We start from the raw sequence: 24,882 nt of genomic DNA, 5'->3' as shown, positions 1-24,882 counted from the left end.
GCTCCTTGGTGCTGTGGTCAAGTAATGAACCAGCACAAATGAATACTTCTGAAATCTCAGGTGCTAAAGTATCAGATGTGGATGTTAATGGGCATTACATGTGCCTTTCCTCTTTACGCCTTCACTGGATAAAGATTTGCTGAATAGGTTTCAGTTTGAAGGTGGAAAATGTCAAGTGATAGTCCCGTTGAATTATTCATTGAGCCTCAAAGTGAATGTTCATACACAATGCCAGACTGTTTCTGTGAGGTTTTGGCTTGCTGATGCTTTTCTGTTTAAACTGGTTTAGTCTGGTGAACCTGCAGCAGAAAGTCTGGTCTCCAGTGTTTTACTTCTCTCTGTGGAAATAGAGGTTGCATGGTCTGTAGCACAGCTTATTCCACCTGTCTGAGGTGTGTAGTGCCACTGTTTATTACCATCAAAGTAAGTAAGTAACTCCTCGTGACAGTTCTTGAAAGAGAGAAGTTTCTCAACCTGCCCAAACACTGCTTAGCATTTCCCACTCCAAAGCTGGTTCAAGTGATAGTTAAGATATTACTTTAAAACCAAATGATCCCTCATCACTCATGGTGTTGAAAGCACCATTTGACCTTACAGTTGTGCATCTGTTTCCACTTTTAAGATCATTATCTAATTTTCAAGCATCTGCTTCAAGTGGCTTTTTTAATATTTGACCAACACCACAATCTTTCTCTGTTTGTGCTTTGAGGGCCCAAATATAAACATGATGAATCCTGCTTGAGTCGCTATAAGCACATACTGCAACAGCTGATATTGCCCAGAAAACAAATGTCATATATTGTCATATATGTTAATAAATACTTCTTCTTTTGAAATGCATCTGTTGTTGTAAATTAGTAGTATAAAAACTACTAAATACTAAGTACTAAATGACTATAGACCCATTGCCCTGACCTCTGTGGTCATGAAATCATTTGAGCGTCTTGTCCTGTCCCACCTCAAATCCATCACTGACCCACTCCTGGACCCCCTGCAGTTCGCCTACAGAGCCAACAGGTCTGTAGACGACGCCGTCAACATGGCTCTCCACTTCATCCTCCAGCACCTGGACTCCTCAGGGACCTATGCCAGGATCCTGTTTGTGGACTTCAGCTCTGCCTTCAACACCATCATCCCGGCTCTGCTGCAGGACAAGCTCTCCCAGCTGAGCGTGCCTGACTCCACCTGCAGGTGGATCACCGACTTCCTGTCTGACAGGAGGCAGCACGTGAAGCTAGGAAAGCACGTGTCTGACTCCCAGACCATCAGCACTGGATCCCCGCAAGGCTGCGTTCTTTCTCCTCTGCTCTTCTCCCTGTACACCAACACCTGCACCTCCAGCCATCAGTCTGTCAAGCTCCTGAAGTTTGCAGACGACACCACTCTCATTGGACTCATCTCTGATGGCGATGAGTCTGCCTACAGGTGGGAGACTGAGCGTCTGGTGACCTGGTGCAGGCAGAACAACCTAGAGCTAAACGCTCTGAAGACAGTGGAAATGATAGTGGACTTCAGGAAGAGCCCAGCCCCACCCACCCCCATCACCCTGTGTGACTCCCCCGTGGCTACCGTGGAGCATTTTCGCTTCTTGGGAACCACCATCACACAGGATCTCAAATGGGAGCTAAACATCAGCTCCCTCATCAGAAAAGCTCAGCAGAGGATGTATTTCCTGAGGCAATTGAAGAAGTTCAACCTGCCAAGGACTATGATGGTGAACTTCTACACCTCCATCATCGAGTCCATCCTCACCTCCTCCATCACCATCTGGTACGCTGCTGCCACGGAGAGGGACAATAACAGACTGCAGCGTATCATCCACTCTGCTGAGAAGGTGATTGGCTGCAATCTTCCGTCCCTCCAGGACCTGTACACCTCAAGGACTCTGAGGCGTGCAGGGAAGATTGTAGCTGACTCCTCCCACCCTGGACACAAACTCTTTGTGACACTCCCCTCTGGCAGGAGGCTGCGGTCCTTCAGGACCAAAACCTCTCGCCACAAAAATAGCTTCTTCCCATCTGCTATTAGCCTCATCAACAAGGCTAGAGAGCCCCACTGTTGCTGATCAATTGCACCAATCACCAGAAAAAATTCCTTGTATGTGAAAACATACTTGGCAATAAAACTGATTCTGATTCTGATTCTGATTCTGATATATACTACTATACAAGAGTAATGTCATCAGGAGGGGTCTTTACATAGACTGTGTGTTTGAGCGTCTTGGTTCACTGACCCCATTCAAAACCACTGACAGTTCACTTTTTGAACTAATGTCTCACAACCTGAAGACCAAGATATTTTTCAGGAGTGAACACTGGGCCTGGTCATGTGGGCAGAATCTCTATACAGATTCTCCCGTCTCCTGAAACAGCGTCCCTATGGCAACAAGTGTACTGGACCTGTGTTGTCATGGTTACAGTGATACACTGGTAGTTAAGATTATGGGATGGTCATGATTTGGTTAGGTTTAGGCACAAAAACAACTTGATTAGATTTAGGAAAAGATCATGGTTTGGGTTTGAATAATAGGATACTTAAGGTTAAGGTTAGAGGACTTTGGTTGTCATGGATACCAAAATAATAAACACAGTCAAGGTGGTGGAACAGTCATGGTTGAAAGAAACAATATCGGTGTTCTCCTGTCCCGTGTTATGTTGACCCATCATCCACCAAACCCTCCTGCTAATGTGGTCTTTCATAATTACTACGGCCACTAGAAACCGCCTAACAATGAAACACAACTAGACACAGAGACATGTGGGATCATTTTTTACGGGGACGAAACCTGTCTCAAATGGGATGCTCATGTTACTCCCTGTCTGCAAATCGGCATTTGTTTGCAACTGCGTTAGCTTTAACACTGAGATAAGTCAAGGGTCTATCCAGGTTGTGTTTCTGTAAATTAGATTTTTAAGGAAAAATCACTTACTGTTGCTTTAAATAAATACACTCTATATAGAAAAAAAGATCTATTCTTTAAAAATAAAGACAAAAAGATTTTAATGTCATATGACTTTATTGAAAAAGGGCTTGAGTATCATAGCTAAAATACTGCCTCTTGGTTTACAAACAGTGAAAATACACAGGGTAATACTCTTATACATTTCCCGTATATGAAGAATATGTTTCAGAAGCTGCCTCAAAAGAAATAAAGTTATTTCACATTGTCTTGGGGTCCAAAGCAGAACACATGCACCCACTTTGATACTTTTCACTTGACACTAATGCAACACGTGTCAAGTAAATGTGAACCTGAATGTGTTTTGACATGTAAAACTGTTGTGCACATTTAGTCTGAAATATACACTGTTATTGTAAAAGCTCTGGTGGCAAATGTGCATGATAACAAAGTTAAGATGATGCAGATTAATCATACTAAATGTTGTCTACAGATTGTTGAGAGTGGCACCAACAGCGTGAGGGATAAATGGGACCACAGTACTACAGAAATGCACTTTAAGTCTACTACAGCTAATTACTTGTTGTTACAAATGTGTCTCATTCACATAAATCATTAAGGAAACAAAAGCTGCTAACAGTGTGGTAAACTCGTTTCCCATTAATCTAATAGAGTTTACCACTTTTTAATGTCGTAACTTTTTGCTGTTATTATCACATTATATATTAAAAAAGTTGAACTTTACAAAGGTAACTACACAATCTTCTTTCTAAACAAGTTAGTGTAATAATATAAAATGAATGTCCATTAACTTCTATTACATTAATGGGAAATAAATTACACTTACAGGATTATTGCACTATGAGATGCAAATTGATAAGATTATCACCTGTATCCAGTCAGTCAGCAAAAAGACCACATGCAATAAACCAAAACAAAACAAAGACCGTAACAATTACTACAACCACCAGGCCTTCCATTACAGTTTTAGGGGGAGAAAAACAGGCTCTAATTTTGCGGCATGGCAGTTGTTGAGTGAAACTGAATGAAGGCCTGAGGGATGCTGGGAGTGTCCAGATTGAAAGCACATGTTGGTCGCTTGGCTCTCAACTCAAAGGTTTTGTTCTGTTTTGGCTCGGTGGCTCAATTGACACATCATAAGTCAATACGTCAAGTGTTTGATGGGGACGACTGGTGGGCTGAGCTGAGTATGTTCCTGAATCGTGTAACACAATGACAGTGGTCTTTGTTTTCCATCACTGTGTGTTGGACTTAACAGATTTTATCCAGTTCACCCATTTTATCTCTTGGAGAACAACAAACTAGGACAATATTTATCTAGTTTGGCTGATTTTTGTATCTACATTGTAAAAAAAAAAAGAAAAAAAAATGTTAATAGATAATGTTTTATTCCTTTGGAGAAGGAATGTGTTGCATACTGTGTATTACATTTGCAAACAAACATTCACACATATGTGAAACATTGCATGAAACCTTAAAAATGACATCTAATACTGTTTTTTTGCATCATTATGGAATAGCCTTCATTTAGTAGCTACTGCCTACTGTACATTGCATTAAAAACATTTAGTAAAATTATACACACAATATAAAAATAAAACCATTACATATAAAAGAGACATCTGATAATAAAGTGGCTCAAATATATATAAAAAAGGATGATCGGAAACTTTCTTTTTGCCACCGTGAACATTCCCTTTGTGACATTTATCAGTCAGCTTTATGTTTTATGTGACAATTTATTAGCTTGTCATTCCTACCAAGGACAGGTGTTGGTTTGAAAATACTGCCGTTCACTTGCTCTGTTGTCATGATGACTTACATTTACCCAGTCCCTTTGATAAGGTATAAAGAAATGCACAGAATGATAACGCTCTTCTTTTTTCTAAAAATAAAGTCATGCTATTTGAGTTTCATAGGTTTCTTCATGATTTTTTTTTTCTTTACTGAATAAATATTTGGTCTTTTCTGATGTTCAATCAATGAAAAAGCTGCATTGATAAGTGTTTTATTCCACTTCTTTATCGTCTGTATCAGTACAGTATGACCTTCGCACAGCATCATCTTTCCTTTTCACTTTCTTCAGTCTCCAACAACAGCGCTTTAAGTATTTTGTGACTGGTAAAAACATAACTGTGTTTCATATAAGACATAAAGGTCACAGCATCCCGTCTTCAATCTTGCATAAAATAAACAGTGAAATACAATTATGTCTAAGGCTCTGACGCTTTATAATGAATGTATAGCACCATAAGATCAGTGCTTGTTACTTAAACAGTTTCTCTGTTTTGTTCCTGCAGCAAGCTCAAAGACAATGCAAGACCTGTGGTAGCATGGCCTGCCCTGATTGGTCCCCCTCCCCGTGGAGGGTTAACCCCACTGGCCAGCCTCCATGTCTGTCCCATGACCCCTCAGTCTTGTAGTAATGCCAAGTTCACCTTGATCTTATATTCACTTTTTAAAAATGAATATAAGATTAAAAATAAAAGTAAGTGGGATTTACTTTTTTTCAAAGAATGTCAGAGATGAGGTAATCGATCATTTTCACTGGGGTGAATTCCTGATACACTTCTTCAGTTTGCCAAAACAAATGTGGGCCATTTAGACAGGACCATGAAGGTAGCATTACCCACAAAACCTTGTGTGTGAGACAGATAGGTCAATTAGTTCCCTTATAGCTGTTTGAAGTAAAAAAGAAATACTATGTACAGACACATAGTCAGAGTTAGTTCATGTGACACACATTCAAACACACACACACACACACACACACACACACACACACACACACACACACACACACACACACACTCTCATATATCTGACATCAACATGCATCCCATCATTTCAAGGTGTAACTGCATTTTGGTGCTAACATAGAGGGGCGGAGGTGCCTGCTTGAGCGTCCAGAGGGTTCAGTGGTGGTGCTGGGGGCGGGACTGATTGGCGGTGAAGTGCTGGTTCTGTGAGCGGTCCAGAGAGGTGGACAGGTACATACAGCGTGTTTACATGCATCCATAGCAGTGACTGGGAGGTATACAGGTTCGACACAGGCCTGACGGCGTGCATGTCTTCCCTTGTCATTTAGTTCTTCTTGTTACTGCGTCTTCTGGATTTCTTCACCCTGGAGAGAGATTCAGGAGGATACATATTCATGAGACTGAAAACAACTACATTTCTGAAATTAGCACCAATAGATTCTCTGAATATGCTGCTGATAAATGGATGACCTGAAACTTTTTGGCTTGTGACCCCTGAGCTAAATCTGTGTCTACTTGAGACCTCTTATCAGATTTTTAGCTGTTCATCAGGACAGATTTCCCTCTAACTTTACACAACTATTTGTGGTCCAATAATATCAAATGATACAATAAATTATACAATTTTATAAAAAAAGAGAGCAAAGACTAATTAATCAGTTTACAACCCCTCACATTTATCTAATGACCCTGGGAACCATTAGACTATACCTAACTATACCGTGTAAAGTAAACTAGCTCCATGCTCATGCATTGATGCATCAGGATTAACAATCTATTAGTGCCACATATAGTTCTGTATCAGTCAGAAAGACTGTTCCTCTGAAGGATGAGCACTTCTACTTTTGATACTTTAAGATCCATTTTGCTGATAATACTTCTGTATTTTGTCTTGAATTGAGAACTTTTACTCGTAGTGGAGTATTTTTACAGTGTTGTTATGGTGCTTTTAGGATCTGAATACCTTTGACTTACATGCAGTTCATAAATATAGTGCTTCCTACATTAGACAAAACACTGCTGGGGAACATAGTCCAGGCAGCAATGATGATTCCTCTGAGAAAGTCATTGGAAAACAATGTGGCCGTGTATGTTGTGCTCAGCAGTGCACTCGTGTACATGTGAGCATGTAAGGGCCTCAGGTGTTGCAAACAGTTTTGATAGGTGAGCACCACAGCATATAAATGTAATCTATGTGTAACTGTAACTGAACATGAAAGAGGGTGATGCTGACAAAGAGCAGCCATGCTCACAAGAAATATTTTCAAACATAGAATAGGATTAAAATGAAAAATAATATCAGCTGTGATTTACATGAAGACATAGACACAAATACCATATTCTTCATATTAATTTCTTAAGTATACAGTGAGTGTTTGTATGGTCACACCTAGAACATCAATATTTTATTTGCCATTTTCTCTTATTTCTGACAACGCCGTTTTAAAACATGGTGTTGATGTGAATGAACTGAGTTTTTAAAGTCACTTTTAGTCATTTTACATTGGGCTGCCTGTAAAACCTTCAGGAATAAGCTCAAAACGGTGGGTGGAAAAGCTTAAAAACAGGGCTGCTCCTCGGCTGACGCACAGGAAATTTTTCTCTCGACAGTTACGATGTGTAATAAAAGCCCGGCTCTCTTCATACAGTGACACACACACAGAGTGGTCTGAACACGAAAGGTCAGTGTTTTGTGACCAACCCTGCCTCTGAGAAATTAGGTTCGTATACAACTAAACTGCAACAGTAAATACATTTAGTAGATAACGTAATATCAACCAGATTACACTTTCTGTTCATGTAATGAGGAAGTGTTGTTAATTTTTGACAAGTTGCAAATGCACTGATACTGAACGTTTCAGTAAAATGTTTGCCACCAAACTATCTGACCTTCCAGTGAAACATCCACTTGTAGTGACCACAGTCTTATTAAACCTTTTTCTGGTTATGTTTAGACTCTCACAGCACTTTGTTAAGTTTAGGGAAAGATCATGATTTGGTTTAACAGAGAAAATGTTCACAGAGGCTTCAGACCCAATGTGTTTATTTACATTTAACCAACACCATGATCTTTCCCAAAGCTTAACCAAAGCATTTTGGTTTAGGGCTGTTTTGCCACGGATGGGACTCTGGGCTCTGACAGTCATTCTCCCACCATGCAACACAACCACTCCACGGCTGTTAATAAATGTATGGTCATTCATTCATTGATTCAATAAAAGCCTCTGAATATACTGCAGCCTGTGATTTCTTACAAAATGTGATTTCTGCTTAGCTGTATATAAATAACACTTCTAGGAGACAGTGTTGGTCTGACAGACTGTTTGCTGCTGTGCCACATGCCAGCTTCAATGAACTTTAACGACTCCCATGATAAGACTGCATTTTTAAAAAATATCCTTTACTAACACAATAAACAATAAGTCGTAACTGCTCAGAAATCGCTTTATTGTTTGTTTTCACATTGTGCACTTTAAGTGTTTATGGTGTTTTAAGAAGCAGCCCGGCGATAATCACCACCAGACATGTTGGGAACATTTTTTTATGAGGAACTGCACACGTTTTAACTACATAGCTCATTAAAAACTGAATGAGCTGCTGCAGTTTTTACTATCAACAGTCTGTGACCACAGTGCTGCTCCCCAACCAGGACAACTCTGTCTCTGATGAGCAATAAGTAATGGTCATTATGTTATGCTAAAACATAGTGGGTAAAAATGATGAATGACTGGTTCCTCTGCAGTCTTTGCTAAAGTCTCAGACACATGCTTATGAGAAAGACGGAAGCAGAAACACCAGGGGCAGATTTATCACTGCTCTTACTTGATGCTAATTATGTCACAGATAATAACTCAGCTGCTTAGATCAACCGTGTCAGTGATTTCAGAGAGGAATTGTCAGCAGCAAAGTGAGAAATGGCCACTTCTAAACGATGGTTTATTTCTTCTTTGCAAACTGCAAACTCAGAAGAGGGCCGTATTTCACTTCTGTGTCTGTCAGCCACGCTGGTGTCTGAGCGGAGAGAGTGAGCAGGTTTCTCTTACTTGTTAATGGCGTTCTTCAAGTACTGCTGCAGCCACTTGGTCTCTGGGTTGATGCAAACTTCCCGGTTGCTCTTCAGCTTGGCACTGTGGGAGAAACAAAAGGGATGAGACTCCACAACGTATTTTGCGTGCAAGTGCACATTGGCTTCTATAATTTCTACACTTACACTGGTGTTCACATGAAAGCGCGGCGGCAGAGATAAAGAGGAAGCAAAGTCTTTGAGTCTAAACTAAACTCAAATGTAATAAATCAGCTTTATGCACATGTCCTGTACTGGAGAATATTGTCACCTCTGGGCTTCCTTTAGTTGTGTATAGTACAGAGATTGAAGGTTGTGGTTAACCAAACTGTATCAGGACCTCTCAGTAACCTGAAGGAAATGTAACTGACATTTTAAGTAACACTGATCCTTAAAGAAGCTGCTGTAAGTTCCTAACTCTGTTTCCATTTTAGGTGTTTTGCTGATTTTTCCTGCAGACAATTCAACAGGGAAGCGATGACTGGCTGTCGATGAGATGAATGACCTTCTCAGGATCACACCAAAGACTTCCTTCCTGAGTACACTAAGTTGATTTCCCACATTTTAGGGAGCCAGCAGTTTCGATTCATGTCAGTACCCAATAAATCAACTTGTAAAAACTTGGAACTTGCTCAGGAGAGGTAATTCATCACAACAGAAATCTATCACCTATAATCTTTTTAAAGCTACATAATGGCCAATTGGGAACTTTGTTAATGGAACCTTTGGCAGTTTAAACTGTAGGATATCGGCAAAGTTGCAGTAGTCATCTAGCAAACAATAAAAAAAAACATATGTGAGATGTGCATTGTGAAGATTGTTTTCTGTGTTTAAATTGTTGCAGCAGTGTCAGATATTGGAGTGAACTTGAACGCAGCAATATAATTTTCAGAGCCATCCCTGCTCAAAACCTGCAAGCAACAAACAAACAAACATGAAGTGTGATTTGAAATAAAAGTGATAAATTCCTCGCTGTGATGGATCGTCTTGCTCAAGCAAGTTTCAACTCGCTGATGCATAAAGTGCTGAAAACTGTGGAAAAGAATGGCTTCTTGCAATGTGGGAAAATTAACAAAAAAGCTCATTGTAGCCTATAATTTAGTAAATGTTGGCAGAAATGTGCAATGTAAGTAATTTGCACTTATTAAACCTAAACATACAAACCACTGGTATGGTCCTTTAAACTTAAAGGCGCCAGGCAACCTTTATAATTCCCCTAAGCACTATAAAGAGCTTAATATACCTTTGGGTGGGTAATAATAGTAAAGTTGAAGAGATAATGCTCTAAAGATGCTGTATAGGTTAAGCACAATGTACCTATATGTCTTTAACTTGACCTGAGGCTAATAAATCACAATAATGTCATCTATTTGTTGATTTTTGTGAAAGCCCACTTCAACAAAAGCTCAACTTAATCTCTGAAAACTCAAAAACATCGTCCGACACATCCCAGGTAGAAACAGAGGATTACTACATCTAACAAGCTGTCACCTTAATGTCAAGAGTAACTGGTGCTAACCTGCATTATTTTTTAACCAAAAAAGGAACACAGATCCCTCTGTTAGTGCGTATGATAAGATGAAATAAAAATACCCGCCATTTTGATCAAATCAAAGGACCTTGATGTTGAAATGAGCGCAATACATCAGGATAATATCTGATATGGTTTATGAAGGCCTAGCTCAGCAACGCCTCAGCTAAGCTCTAAAAACCTCAGCACATCCTACAACACATCCAAGCTGAAAAGCGGAGGATTAACTGCACATAACGGGCTGTCACCCTGCGGTTGGCGGTGAAAAATGGCAGCTCTCTGTTTCCACTCAGGGACAGCTGGGAGGGAGGCTCCCATCGCACATCACACTGCACTGTAGGTCTTGTAAAACTGTCTCTGCGCGCCGCACAGAAAATCTTAACACGTAGTTTGATGCAGACTTTGTATCTGGCAAAAGATTTCTGAATTTATCAGCGATGTTGGCCTTAAAGAGGGGATATGCCTCATGTCACACGTCAAAAGGTGCACTGTCAGTCATTTTCGCAGCCACATTTATTTTTGGACACTATAAGACAGCTAAAGCACTGGTTATCAAAAAAACAGTTCGGGCAAATGTAAGAGAAGCATTTTATGAGAGTGGACGACAGTACATCTGAATTCCAGTAAAACGTCCAAGAGGCCCCTTTAAGTTCTCAGTCACTGTTGCTCTCAGTTTTAAGGTGGTATTAAGGTTATGCTAGGATGACATGACATCTTTATGACTGAAATCTTATTGATAATGTTATGGTTGCATTTCTGTCTAACTGATTGCTATTTGTGCCTCTTTTAAAGAGATTTTTAATCTCAGTGAATCTGACAGAATGGTTTAGTAAATGAAAAAATAAAGTGCGGGGACGTCCTCGATAATGATCCCTCGTTATGATTTACAGCTCCGTGGTCACAGAGAGCGTGTGTTCCTGCGAGTGATGCCTGGCCTGTTGATGGAAAGCTGAGCCAAATATTTAGGAGAGGATTTGTTCTGTTATCAGACACTGCTCCGCTGTGCTGAACAGGAGGTTGGGTGGTGGTGGTGGTGGGGGGTCGGGCAGTCGTGTCTCGCCCCTTCCAAGCATGTGGGTCTCACACCTCGGTGGCAAAAGGTCGTGTATGAGAGTTAACAACTCGGAGGTGTAGCGCCTCACTGCTCCCCTTTCTCCTCCTTCCATCACTCCATCACACGACTCTGCAAATTAAACACATTCCTCTCCGCCTCGAACTGCTGCCTGATTCAATTTGTACCCCCTCCACCACCACCACCTTCTCCGCCACCCCTGCTACCCCTTTAATGCACCACCTCCCCTATTTCTCACCCCATTTAGATGCACACACACACGAGCAAATGAGCAAATGGCCCCTAAACTTAAAAGAGCGTTTCAGGAGCATCAATCCAAGCATCAGCCCCAAAGCCCTCAAACTAACACGTGAGTCAGGAGGCCAAACAGCTCAGTAACTGGATCCGTGTTTGCTTTTCCTCCAGGGATGTCCCCTTCTTCCCCTCCTCTTTTATTTCATTAGGGATGGCCAGCTCATCCGCTCGGGAGCCCTCTTCTGTTTTGATGTGTCTCCCTTCATCCTGTTTATCTGTCTGCTTGTCTGGATGACCAGCTGAGAGCCTAAACCCTAATTGACTTGGCTGAAATTTGAGGGCTGGAGTTCCACAAGCAGCAGGTAGTAATTACTTCACAGCAAGTTAATACCAACAGCATGCTGGGATAGGTTGGGTAGGTGGGGGGTAGGATGAGGGCGCACGGTGGGGCACAGGGACAAAGGAGATTTGGGGGGGGGGGGGAGGCTATAGTGTTACTGGCTTTCTTTCATCTGTCTGAATAGAGATACAGGAGCAATGCTCTGACTTCTTGACTCCTTGGGCGGTTTTCTGGAGGGAAGTTAGAGAGAGTTTGTGGCCTGGCCAGAGCACTGCGTGTCCTCTCTGACCTTTCGCCATTCAGTCACCCCTTCTAGCAGTCAAACCCACTCCCCCCCTTTCCCATTTTTGGCAGAATCCCCACGGACTTTAACCTTTTGACTGTGAGGCTTCTGCCATCCCATTTTCTAAAGCGAACAAATGAATGAAGCTGTTTAGTTAATGTGTTCCAGACCACTGACATTATACTCAATGTTACTGGGCAGTTTGAGAAGGGAAATAAAAAAATAAAAAAAAGTGAATGAGGGACACAGGGGGTCAGCAGAAATACAAAGGTAATCACTTTGACCTTTAATTATTGCTTCCTTTGCAAAACATAAATGGCCCCCTTGAGTTCTGGCCGTCACCGCTTTCCTCTTTCTGAGTGGATCATGTTGTTTTAAAGTCAGGCCTCTCATTCAGGAAATAATGGAAGGATATTAACACCATACTTCACACGTCCATCTCTAATCTATGCTGTATTTAAACAACAAATGTTTTACTAGCTTTTTTATCTTATCTAATCCGTCAAGTAACAGTAAAAGTAAGAAATTAAAGTTAAGTTAAATGAGAAAAAGACTGAAAGAATAAATATATAAGGATAATGAAACACTTGGCCTATAACATATGGTCAGAATGATTAGGTGTTAGGTAACATTGTCCTCAAAAACTGTGCAAACTGTACAATAGCTTAAGGGGAATAAGGGGTGGTGAAACTGAGTGCCGGAGGCTGTAAAAAGCACCATCAGCTTGAAGATGGGGTAATTAGTCGATAATGAAAATATGTCCTTATTTTGGGGCACAAGCAAAATGAAATAAAATACAGCATCTACATATTTGGATAACTGCTATTTTCTTCTGCTAGTTTAATTCTGTGATGTTTTACTGACAGATGAGCACTTTTAATTGCGCAGTAATTTCAGCACATTTTGAACTGAAGCTGCTGATTATGATAATTGCAGTCCTTCAGTTTTTTATTGTACAGTGTATGAGTGCATATGTTTGGCTGCATGATTTTTTTAAAAATATGATTTTTGAAGAATTCACTAAATAAAAATTTGGATTCTTGTTGCATGTTATTTTCAAATAGGCAGAAATAATTTGATAATAATATTTCCATGGCTTAAGGATTTCTGTAGCAAACATGTGAATATGTATCACTATAAAGATACTCACTCATAGCGAATATATCATGTATGTTGAGATCAGCTAGATTCCACCCGCACTATTGCAATAAATAAAATCTTTGCATTAATGCAGCACCTGATGGACAGGCAATACACAGCACATCATTTCAACATCCCTGTGAGTCCTGTATGAGGATCCAACAAGAATCATCCACAGATTGTCCCGTCACTGGCCACCCAGCCATGTGAGTCTCCAGTAAAAACTTAAACGTCAGTTAAGATTATTTGTCAGTGAGTTGGACCACGTGTTTTAAAGTTCTGCTTGTGGAAAGGGGCCATGGTATGAAATATGTCCAAAGGCTGCAGGATACTGGAAGCTTGACTTGTCTTTGATCAACAGTCATTAGAAGCCACCTCAGTACACCAACATGTAATAGAATGAACTTTAACTGGCCACGTGAGCGACAGAATAATTGAAACAATCATCATCACTGCAGTAATTTCATAATTATTTACTTACATGACTTGGAAGGGGCAGTTTGGCGTGTGGAGGAACTTGAGCTCTTTGATGGAGCGCTGAGGAACCGTGTTGAGGGTGGAACGACACCAACACCGCTCAACCAGACTGATGGGCTTTGCTGCAAACACACGAGGAAGAGGACAAATGAGCAGCAATGTTAGAAAAGAAACTTAACAAGGGAACAAGAAGTAGACACAAGCACTGACTGTATTTGAACTAAAGTATCATGCAGGCCAGTTTAAACAATTAAAATTTTTTTATATCAACATTAATTAATTCAAAGACTGTAGCTTTGACTCCATCACAGTTGCAATTAAATGCATCACTGCCCTCAGAGGACGAATTAAAACATGTTTAATCTACTGTAACAAGTCTTAAAAGCCTGGGAACGTATGAGTTTACCTGCTATAGCTCTGGACAACATGTTCATTAAAAAGAGATTAGCCCTTTCTGTCAACACACACACACACACACACACACACACACACAGAATTTTAGCTTTTCACTTCCAGAGCATTCAGCCCTGCCACTCTAAAGGAGAAGGGCCCTCAACATTCAATTTCCAATATTCGTCTCTTTTATGAAGGAGCACTCTGCGGCTCAGACGGCATCAGCAGCCTCTGTGGAAATCACCTCGAGAACATTCTTAAAATGATTACAAATCACCCCCGTGGCTCCATGGAGGCTTGTGGGGGGCCCAAAGGGCCACAGATGCACACGAATAACCCTAAATACAGGCAATTACAAACCAATTGCAGTTTTGTGCTTATTTGCCTTCTTAAAATACAGCAGAGTTTCCAGGGAAATAGTGAAGGCACTTGTGAAAAATGTCAGTGAAAGGCAACACCCTGCAATAAAACTTTAAATGAATTAAGAAATCAGTCCCATGGCTTTGCCTTGAATCCTAATAGACTGGGTGTGAATGAAAAAAAAAACTATATCAAAGCTGCAGTGAGCGTCAAGAAATGATAAAAGGTCACAGAGCAGATGCTGATTTTGCAGGTATTTAAAAAATTCCAACAACTCGTTCTTTGTATTTCCTGTCCAGAGAAACACACAAATCAACGAAATCCAGTGTAACTAACAGGCCTTTGTTCTGGGGTTCAGCATATTCCAATTGATATGCATGTTAATAATGCAACACCAAATGTCCTGCCACAAATGGCTAAATCCTCAGTAATATCAGCCTAATGATTCACACCCATTCAGGCTCTTTTCTCATGCTAACTACGGGATCATTATGCAGCACGCAGCACCAGGGCCAGAAGCGAGCATCCACTGCTATCACCACCGCATTGTTTATCCCTAATTAGAAACTAATGAAAAGAAAGCAAAGAGAAAAGACAAATACACACATTTAGACCTAAGTCTTTAATGTGCTACCAGAGGTCTTGCTGGGGCCGAAACAACAAGTTTAGCATCATTCAGGACTCACTTGTCCCCTACCAAGGTTAACATGAGGGAGATTAATGTGAGGTCAAAACTGCACTGCATCTCTGATACATGAAGGATTTTAGCTCAAAATAATAAATATAGTGATTTGTGGAAAAATTTCACCTTCTTTTATTGCTGATCAAAAACATTACAGTTACTAAACTGTTATAAAAAGCTCCAGTAGTGATGTAGATGACCTTCTGTATCAGTAAACCAGGGCTGTAACCATTATTTTCTCATTTAATTGTTTATTTCCAAGTTAACATCTTCAAGTTGCTTGTTTCCTCAACACCAACAGTCCAAAAACCCCAAAGTGAGAGATTTCAGAAAACCAGAAAAAATTCACACTTGATAAGTCAGATTCTGTTCATTTTTGTCACTGTTCCTTAAAACATAGCTTCAACTATTATTTGATATCGATATAACTGCAGAAATATTTTCAACTGATCCAATAATTTAACACAGATGAATCACTATCTAACATAAGTCGTCTCTCTGCTCCCTATTTGTCCAAGTCTAACAAAACATGAGATGAACCAAAATAGAAACAAATCAAAAGTGTAGGAATTTACCATAACAGCCAGAAGAGCAACAGCACTACAGCCATTTCTTTTTAGTCTGCCATAAGTGAAAGTCATAAACCATCAAACTATCAAAAAGTGGAGGAATAAAACCGGATAAAGGGCTAACAGCAATGCCAAAAGATAAGCCTTGATTATTAAAAAGAAATGAAAACATGAAGCCAAATATAATCCTCATTTAGATTTGAGACATTCAGCTGATATTCTGATACAGACAGTCGATCACGCAGAGCCTACATAGCCAATATTAATATAAAAGAAGTCCAAGCATCCACATCGTCCAAGCAGCAAAATTCTTTCCCCATCTTTAACAGTAAAACATCTCGTAGCAAAATTTCCCCAAGAAAAAAATCTATGATCAGTCTATCGACCCTCTCCTGGACTCACCATTGGAGGTTGGTGCATGTGTGGCCACGGCCAGCAGAGCCATCAGTGCCAGCAGTTTGACATCCATGGTGGTGGGCGAACGGGCTGCAGGAGGGCTGCTCTCTCTCTCTCTCTCTTTCCCTCTGCTACAATCCAGGGCACAACTGTGACTGCCAGCTCCGCTCTGCGCTGTGTTAAATCTTCAGATGGGAGAGAGAGAGAGAGAGAGAGAGGGAAAGGGAGGGAGGGAGGGAGGGTGGGAGTCCCACTTTCTCAGGAGGGAGGGGGGTCCCAGCATGAGAGGAGAGGAGGTGAGAGGAGGGGAGGGGAGGGGAAGGAGGGAGTAGCGGCGAGTCAGTAGAGACTTCCTCGACTGTAAATGTGTTGGCTGGGAATCAAGGAGAAGGTCTGAAGGGGATTCTTTCTTTCTCTCTCTCTCTCTCTCTCTCACTCTCTCGCTCTTTTTTCTTTTCTGATTTCTCTCAATTTTTCAGTTGTTCTCTTTTCCTCACTTCTCCTTGAGTTTTTCTCTCTTTCATTGCTTTATTTTTGACACCCCTTCATAATTTTTCTGTGCATTCTTGCATTCTGTCTCTTCCTGCCATCTGCCACACACACACACACACACACACACACACACAACTTCCACCGAGTCCCACCAGTCACTCTGAGTATTTTCAGAGCCAGAGCTCCCTGCTGTTGCACTAATATTGTTGTATATGTCAGATGAGTGTTGTGTTATTGTTTACTGGGACACAGACCCCCCCCCCCCCCCCCCCCCCCCTTCTCTGTGCCTCTTTGGCCATGTCTCTCTGTCCCTTTTCCCCCTTGCTGACTCCCCGTCATCTGTCTCGGCTCCCATCCATAACGTCTGTTTCATGTCTTCATCAGACTCCTCTGGAGTTTTATTGTCCGCTCTTTTATGAAACCATTAAAGGACAGTTTAGGCTCCACAATTGTCCTATTAATAGGAGAAAGGAAACGCTGAGTTGAATAAAAATGGGAATAATGGCAGATCCTAATGTAATTGTGACAGACGTCTGTGACCCTGCAGGTCTTTTCTGTTGGTGAAAGATGATTAAAAAGAAGCTGGAAGTGGAAGTGAACCTTCAGTGATGAGGCTGCCATGTTTGCAAAGTCAAAGAACTAAATGATATTCTATTTTGTCACAGCTTCAAAAGACACATTTCCAATCAAATACAAAAGGAAGGTGGAGAGGAGGAGGGGGAAGAAGGAACTTTGCATAACACTAAGTGTCCTGTAGAAGGAGATTTTGCTGAAAGGAAACAAAAACTAAAAGATGATGTCACATTTTTGCATCATTAGTATGGTCTAAAATTATCAACTGGATTTTTTTTCTTCTATCAACAAATGAAACCTACAACATATTGTTATTTGTGTAATACTAACTTTCTTGCAGAAACTGAAAGCAGAGTAGGAAAAAAAGCAGAACATAAATGCCATCTATAATTTTTTCTTGGCCAGTGGCAAAAATATCAATTTTCTGTTATATTATTTTCTATCCTTATATTTTTTCCTCGTCCAGTGTGATAGTCAGTGGGAGAAATTTCCACACTGACGCGGCTAAACTGCACGTTGTTGAGCTGATGTCCATCAGTTTTCAAGGCATCAACTCGATATTTCATTGTTAAGATGTGTTCTGAGTAATGAATAAAGTGCTGACTTGAGTTTTTGTCCACTGAAACAGCTGATATGATATTTTATTTATTATGTATACAATTAAAGTAACTTGTGCTTTTTTCTGAAAACCTCATGGTTATTTGATCTCCTGCTTATTACCAGAGCGGAAGTTGTAACAGGTGGGAGGGGAAATAACAGCCTTCCCACAGATGTAAGCTCTCACATGTTTCTGGAGCACTTAGTCTAACCGATGATCTGATGGACAACGTCCAACTTCATCTGGAAAAGAGAGACTGAAACAGTGAGCAACAGCGTAACAGGACACAGATGTGTGTGTAGATGTGGCTGAGCAGTTAGTGTAGTATGTGCATGTGTGTACATGTCTGTACATGCGTGTGTGTCTGCACAACACGCATGCAATTATGCATGTTTCTGTCTCCTTATGCGCCGTTCTGCTGCATTGAACCCGGCAGCTGGTAAACTGAAACTGGTCTTCATGCCAGAACTTGACGCCTTCTCTGCTGGAGGTGATTCAACACCACCCCTCCCCACCCTAACCTGCAGCCCCCTTCCACCAGCACCACCAGTAATAAAACCATACACTGCCTGTCAATTCATACACTGAGACCCCTCCCCTGCAGTTTACAGGCCCAGACCATGGCAGCGTGCTGAGAGAGTACACGCAGGTCTGAGTCCTGCTGTAGGCTGTAAACCTGAGAGGGTGTTTACTATTAGCCAGAGAGTCATCCAGTATAACGGCTGTTAACAGTGAGGAGATGAAACTGAACAGAGAGGAGGCAAACATCAAATTATCTTGAAGGAATTTGATTTATTTATTATTATTATTACATTTTAGACAAACAAGGCATTTTTATGGTTTTATGGTCCAAGTAACAAAACAAAATTCAGCTAATTTAATTTGTTTGTGTGGCTGTATAAAATATAAAATATATGTTTTCTAACCTACTTCCAGTGTATCTCCATCTAACCATGCAGATAGATGTGATTTTATTGTCCCAGATTATCCCAGACTAATTTATGGATTTTCTTTTTGGTGCTTGAAACATTTAAAAATTACATTAAAAAAAACTATCCACATTATTTCATTAAGAAACAACGTCCCATTTATTCTGGATAAACCGCAGAGCACAGAGTTAAAGTGTGAGAGGGTTATGTGCCCTTGAATCCAGGTTTTTCAAAAGACAGTGTCAAGGGCGTGGAGCCAAAACTGACCCTGTAATGAAATAATTTGTGTATTAGAGTTTGGCCTTTAAAAAAAGGACCCTAATACTAGATTTTTTAAGCAGGGCTGGGAAACAGATGTGGGTTTACTGGGTTTATAAAGTTTGATTTGATTAAGCACAGTCCATCACAGTGAAGCTCAACCTTGCTACACCTTCATCGTGCAGCAGTGTTTGGATTGGCTCCATGGATGTAACCTTTCCATGATGGGATGTTTGGCAGTGTAAAATAAGTCTGTATTATGTTTCATGCAAGCGCAAACGTTTACATGTTAGCTCAGATAAACCCCAAATTCCCAAACTACCTAAACCCTTGTCAATCTTCTCATCACAGCGCCGAGGCCTTGTATTTACCGAGACACAAAAATAAATGTCAGAAAGGTTTTAGCTGCTCCTGCGCTAACACGCCACAGAATGGAGGCCGGGAATGCGTCTGGCATGTTTACCACAGACCTGTGGGACAACACTGCCACTTGTATCACACGTGGGTTCAAAGGTCAGCGTTTCATGTCCCTGGATTGGGTTACCGGCGGTAGAGCTGCCAGGTCTTTGTTGTGGACCAGTAAGGATAGACGAGCTGGCACAAATGGCCTCCATGATGAGGGATATGATGGAGAGCAGACGAATGTTTGGTCTGCATCAGGTCCACACATGCAGCGCTTGCCACACCATCCTATCTGAATTAAGTAATTGCCCAACTAAAGATTATTATGTGCAATAATAGTGTTTGTCTCTTGCAAAACAGATCTGGATGTGTGAGGATGTGGTTAAATAGGAACTAATGGGGTTTTTAATGAGGGAAAAAAAGCATCCAAATGTTTTTCTGCTGTCTGAAAAAACCCACTCTTTTCCTGCCATGTCATCATTCATGGTTTGTAGTGGATTTGTGGGATAAAACAGGGTTAGAGGAGAATATTAGGAGTTAAAATCTCCCTGAAATAAACGAAAGTAATATAATATACATCCTCTCTGTCCACTTCAATAATCATCTTTCATCAACAGGTGTGTCATGGCACTTAAACCAAACGCACACAAACACATTATAAACGTCTTTCATGGCCTTCCGTGTAAAAATGAACCCAAATAAACACAGACTAATCTTTTCAGTAATCGCCCGTGTGACGGCAGATCCCGACTTTCCTGTTGGGCTCTATGTGTGGAGATTTCTTTGTGGTCCGGAGTTGATTGTGTTTGTCCAGCAGTTCGAGTCTGGTGCTGAGTTTTATTTTATGGTGGCAGAGCAGATGAAAGGTTTCCCTCCACTGGGCTTAGATAAACAGTAGTTCACAATCACTGCTGGACCTGTACGAGGGGCTCAAAATGTGCAGTGTAAACACACATTAATCAACATGTGGAAAAATTCTCAAGAGCATCAAATGTATCGGCTGCTGTATCATGCACGGGAAAGTGTTGAGTAAAACCTATTCCTATTTCTGGTTAGTTTAATTTTAGTTAGTTTTGATTCAATCCAGACTTTAAGATGTATATATATATATATATATATATATATATATATATATATTTATATATATGTCCTGACTTTCCTGTTTTAATATCGAATTTGAAAAAATTCTTACTTAAAACTTATTTTGGAGTTGTGTGTGTGTGTGTGTGTGTGTGTGTGTGTGTGTGTGTGAGGTGAACAGGATAGACAGGAGGTTATGGGGGTTTGAAGTATGTGTGAATGTGTGTGTGTGTGTGTGTGTTGGGGTTGTGGGAGTGGGGGTTGGGTGTGTGATGTGTTTTTTGTGATGAGGGGGGTCCCTGTTATCAGTTAGCAGTTCTCTGGGCAGCTGGAACACACACACACACATGCACACACATGCACACACACATCCTGCTGTGCAGAGAAAACATTTTCATTAAACACTTGAGTCCATTAATCATAGTGGATCAAATTTTCTCTCCAGTGGCCAAAATGATCATCTGTTTAATTATTAATGGATCAAAAATGCTTCAGCTCAGTGGAGGACGATTACGCTCATGAGAGGTTCAAAGACTAATCTAGTTGTGAAAGTGTACGAGTGGCTTGTTTAATAATTAATTAATGTAAATTCAGATGAATATATTTAGTTATGGAGCCAATTTGGCACCCTGACTATTTCAGGATGGACACTGGAATTGTGCACAGGTTTGTCAGTGTAGCTTTCATCGTGAAGCGCCAATTCACAGCAAAACTGAAAAATCTAATCTCAATCCTGTATCCTGTATGGGCTGGAGCATCACTGCTGGCTAATCTGCAATTCTCACCCTCCTGAATGTAATTCTGTCCAAAGCTGCAGCAAAACTACTACACTTTAGAGGAGTGTGTAGGTATGTGAAGAAGGAAAGAGGAGGAGCACATCAGTGATCCAGCTGAGTCCTGCTCAAATGCAGACGTAATATACAATAATTTCAAATTAGAGAAGGCTTTGCTGGAGGCGGGCGGTGGGGGTGAAGTGTGATTAAAGTGCAGTGGAAACACAGACCTGCATATTTTTTAAGATGTTTTATTTTGTTGACAGATAGAAATTCTTCCAAAACTGTTCCTAAACTGATCATCAATATGTTATATGTACAGACTTTCCCAATGTAATCAGGACTGTCAAGCATTCAGTGCACATACTATGGTTAGTAACTAAGTATAACGTAATAAAAAAAAAATAACACTGTTGTCTGAGTCTTTTGACTGCAGTGACATTCAGTCGTGATGAAGCATGGTAGCTTTTGACAGTATTATCTCTCAATGGACAAAACACCGCCATGAAATGTTGCAGGCAACACTGCGCAACAATTTTAATGAGTAACGTTCACATAATAGCACAGCGCTATCTGAGGGCAGCAGTCTGGTAGCAGTCCTGAAGAGACAATGATTAAAGACCACAGAGGTCTTGGCTCAACAAAACAAGCAGAAAGCTCCTCATTGAGTTAGCCTCTTGACCATTTTAATCCTGCACTTCCCATTCACATGTACAGCACATACAGTCAGAAAGCTATGGATGCCAGCGGGGAGTGATGATAAAGGCATTTCCATTTGAATAAGCATCTGGTCTTTAGGTAGAAACGTTTCTGAATGCGTTTGAAGTTTTCTGCTCTCCTTGGCTGTCAGTTATGGGAGAAAGGCCTCTCAATGACTAATCCAGTTTACTTTGTGCCCGTTGTGGAGGAGAGAATCTGGCATGACACCAAATGCCACTCTATAGATGCTTTTCCAAACAAAGGCAAAAAAATGGCTGCCCCTCCTCTGCTCTCCTCCTCCTCGCTCCCGTTTCCTGCTTGACAAGCACATTGAGTCTGTGTCGTCTTTCATATATTTGTCAAGAGCATGGTTTGTATCTGACCCTGTTGCCATGGTTTCAGCCCCTGTATGGGGCAGGACATGTGTTTACTGTATATATTATGCGACGTTAAGAAAAGAGAGGGCGGTCTGGAGTGGTGGTGCCCTTTGGTGCCACATTCAAGTGTGTGAGACTGTGAGTGTTTTTAATGCTCGGCAGTTGTCTGCTCCTCTGCTCAGGGATGTGCTGAGAGCAGGGGGCCGTATGAAAGGATGGTCATCACGAACTCAGACTCTAATTGGATGGGATGTACCGTGAACGCTCAGTGACCACAGGCGTGTGGTCAAACCACATGGGTGTGGTTCTGTGAGTGAGTGTGTGTGTCTGTTGTATGTAAGGGCCGTCAGTGATAAGAAAAGAAAAAGTGCTTGAGACAAGACCGCCCTTGAAAGTTCATCAAATACCCATGAATTCTTAAATATGGAGGCAAAAAATGCCCTTGACAATTTAGGAATTTATCCTATTCATATTTTCCTAATCATATCTATTATTTAGTATAATTATGTTGTCATTTGTGGGAGCCCATGATGCAGAGCTGAGGTTTTTGCTCAGCAAACAATCAAATAAACAGTCTGAAGTTGAAGAAAAATTTGGCCAGAAGTATGAGAAAATATTGACCTCAGACAAATGACTGCAGCAACAAAAAAATAACAAAATCAACGGGGTAAAAACCCCCCCAAAAAACCAAAAAAACAATAACTGTAGATTTGGATGCAGATTGGAAAATGAAAAATGTGAAACAGCACACACTGTAAAAGAAGCATGAAAGGTATTGTGCAATTCAAAGTGAAAGAAATGTTAAATATAGAAAGCGTTTGCATTATTTCACAGATCAATAAAACTTTCTACAGTTTTGTGAGAGTGCACTGAGCATGACAACACACAACGTTTTGAGTGTTCTTCTTTTGTGCCAGTGATGGTAGAGACTTCATCTGGATGTGACAGTTTTCATGACATCACCTCTGAGATTCTTGTTAGAGAAGACACATTAATGGCGGCAGCTGTTTACCCCCCTCCTTTTGCCGTCCCATGACGATGTCTGATTGAGGGGTCCTTTTCAAATTGACAAGTTTAATTTCCACGAGTTTGTCTTCAGCCAGAGCTGGTGGGGGCTGAGAGGCCTTGGACAGAAAAGGAGATAAATTGAAAACACCAGGTTACATGGCAGAGTTTTAAAGAACATATTCCTCTGTTGAGTTTTCAGGGTTGGCAAATGAAAGCCGAACTGGCTCGCACACATCTTTCAAAGCTGTTGCTTTGATAGTAACAACTCTGCAAACAGCAGTGTTTTGTTGGGTTCAGTCTGCAGTTTGTCTGCTCTGTAGCGATTCACTGTGTAAAACCTGTGCAGTCAAATGAGATGGATGCTGTCTTTGTGATGTAAATTACTTATGGGCTCTGAAGGCTTAATGGGATGTATGCCTGGCACATAAGGAACAAATCTGTTGGCTTTGGCGCGTATTCACATAACTTTTATTTAAACACCCCACACACAGACGCCCGCACACACCCACGTTATTTCCAGCACTGGTTTCTCAGCAAGTAGAGCAGCGCTGTGGAGCGAGGCCAGAGCTGTGATCCTCAGTGTACTGCGACGGAGCCGAGGTCATGACCCCGGCAGAATGGACAGCCAGTGGTGGTGTGAGTCCTGGCCAGAACTTACAGTCTGGCAGGTGGGGGGGGCAACAAGAACGTTGTTGTCTTAATCTGTTAAAGTCACAATAGATGACAGATTGTTTGTGCTGCAGCAGCCAACATACCCCTGTGTTAAACAGAGAAGGTCTGTTCTGGATGGATGTTTTATTCCAAAACACCTGCCAAACAGAGCATTGCTATGGTGAGTTTGTTGACTGATTGTTGTCATGGTTATTATTAACAAAAGACAACACTGACACTCCGGTGTTAAAGCTGAGGATGCTTCCCCTAAATCCAACATGAATAATGAGCAGCAACAAAACTGGTTAACCACAGGTTAGTGATTTTTCTTTAAGGACAGCCAGCCTGTAACCTAGTGCCCCTGTGTTGGATGTAAAGGTGTAAACTAGACCCACCTGGTTGAATGTAATCTTTCCTAACTGTGTGTGTGTGTGTGTGTGTGTGTGTGTGTGTGATCAACTCACTGCGTGGTCTGCATTTTATTATCTTATTTCCAGTCCAGGACCTGTCGCTGCTGCTCTTCAGTGTGGATGTTCAGTTTATAAAGTGTATAGCAAACAGTTTGTGGTGGTGTGTGTGGTCCTTTCGTCTCCAAAATGTCTTGCCCTCAGTGTCTCCCTCCTGCTGTGTCCAATCCCACTCAAACTCAAATCTCCTCAGGTGCAACTCCCTGTGGCCAAACAGCCACAGTAATACAATACACATGTAAACGTGAGTCATCTGGTGGCTTGTGTAGGCAGCTGGAGAGATTGAAATAGCAGAATATACAGTATGGTCTGTCAGATGTATGAGGGATGGGCGACTGAAAATCGCGGTCGGAAC

General features: G+C 41.1%; 1 protein-coding gene across 1 annotated transcript; it reads right to left on the bottom strand.

The window, feature by feature from the left end:
* Positions 1 to 2,997: 2,997 nt before the first annotated feature.
* Positions 2,998 to 16,393, bottom strand: cxcl12b (chemokine (C-X-C motif) ligand 12b (stromal cell-derived factor 1)). The gene is made up of 4 exons (XM_071504921.1): positions 16,227 to 16,393; positions 13,825 to 13,942; positions 8,724 to 8,807; positions 2,998 to 6,044 (listed from the first exon to the last, which is right to left on the bottom strand). The coding sequence occupies exons 1-4, from the start codon at positions 16,291 to 16,293 to the stop codon at positions 6,005 to 6,007; spliced, it is 309 nt and encodes a 102-aa protein (XP_071361022.1). The 5' UTR covers positions 16,294 to 16,393; the 3' UTR covers positions 2,998 to 6,004.
* Positions 16,394 to 24,882: the final 8,489 nt, after the last annotated feature.

Source organism: Trachinotus anak, unplaced genomic scaffold (genome assembly GCF_046630095.1).
Source record: "Trachinotus anak isolate AG129_WGS33_773 ecotype Australia unplaced genomic scaffold, CSIRO_AGI_Tana_v1 ptg000019l, whole genome shotgun sequence".
Lineage (NCBI taxonomy): Eukaryota > Metazoa > Chordata > Actinopteri > Carangiformes > Carangidae > Trachinotus > Trachinotus anak.
Note: the sequence above shows the minus strand (reverse complement) of the source record. Positions and strands in the feature narration are given on the sequence as shown.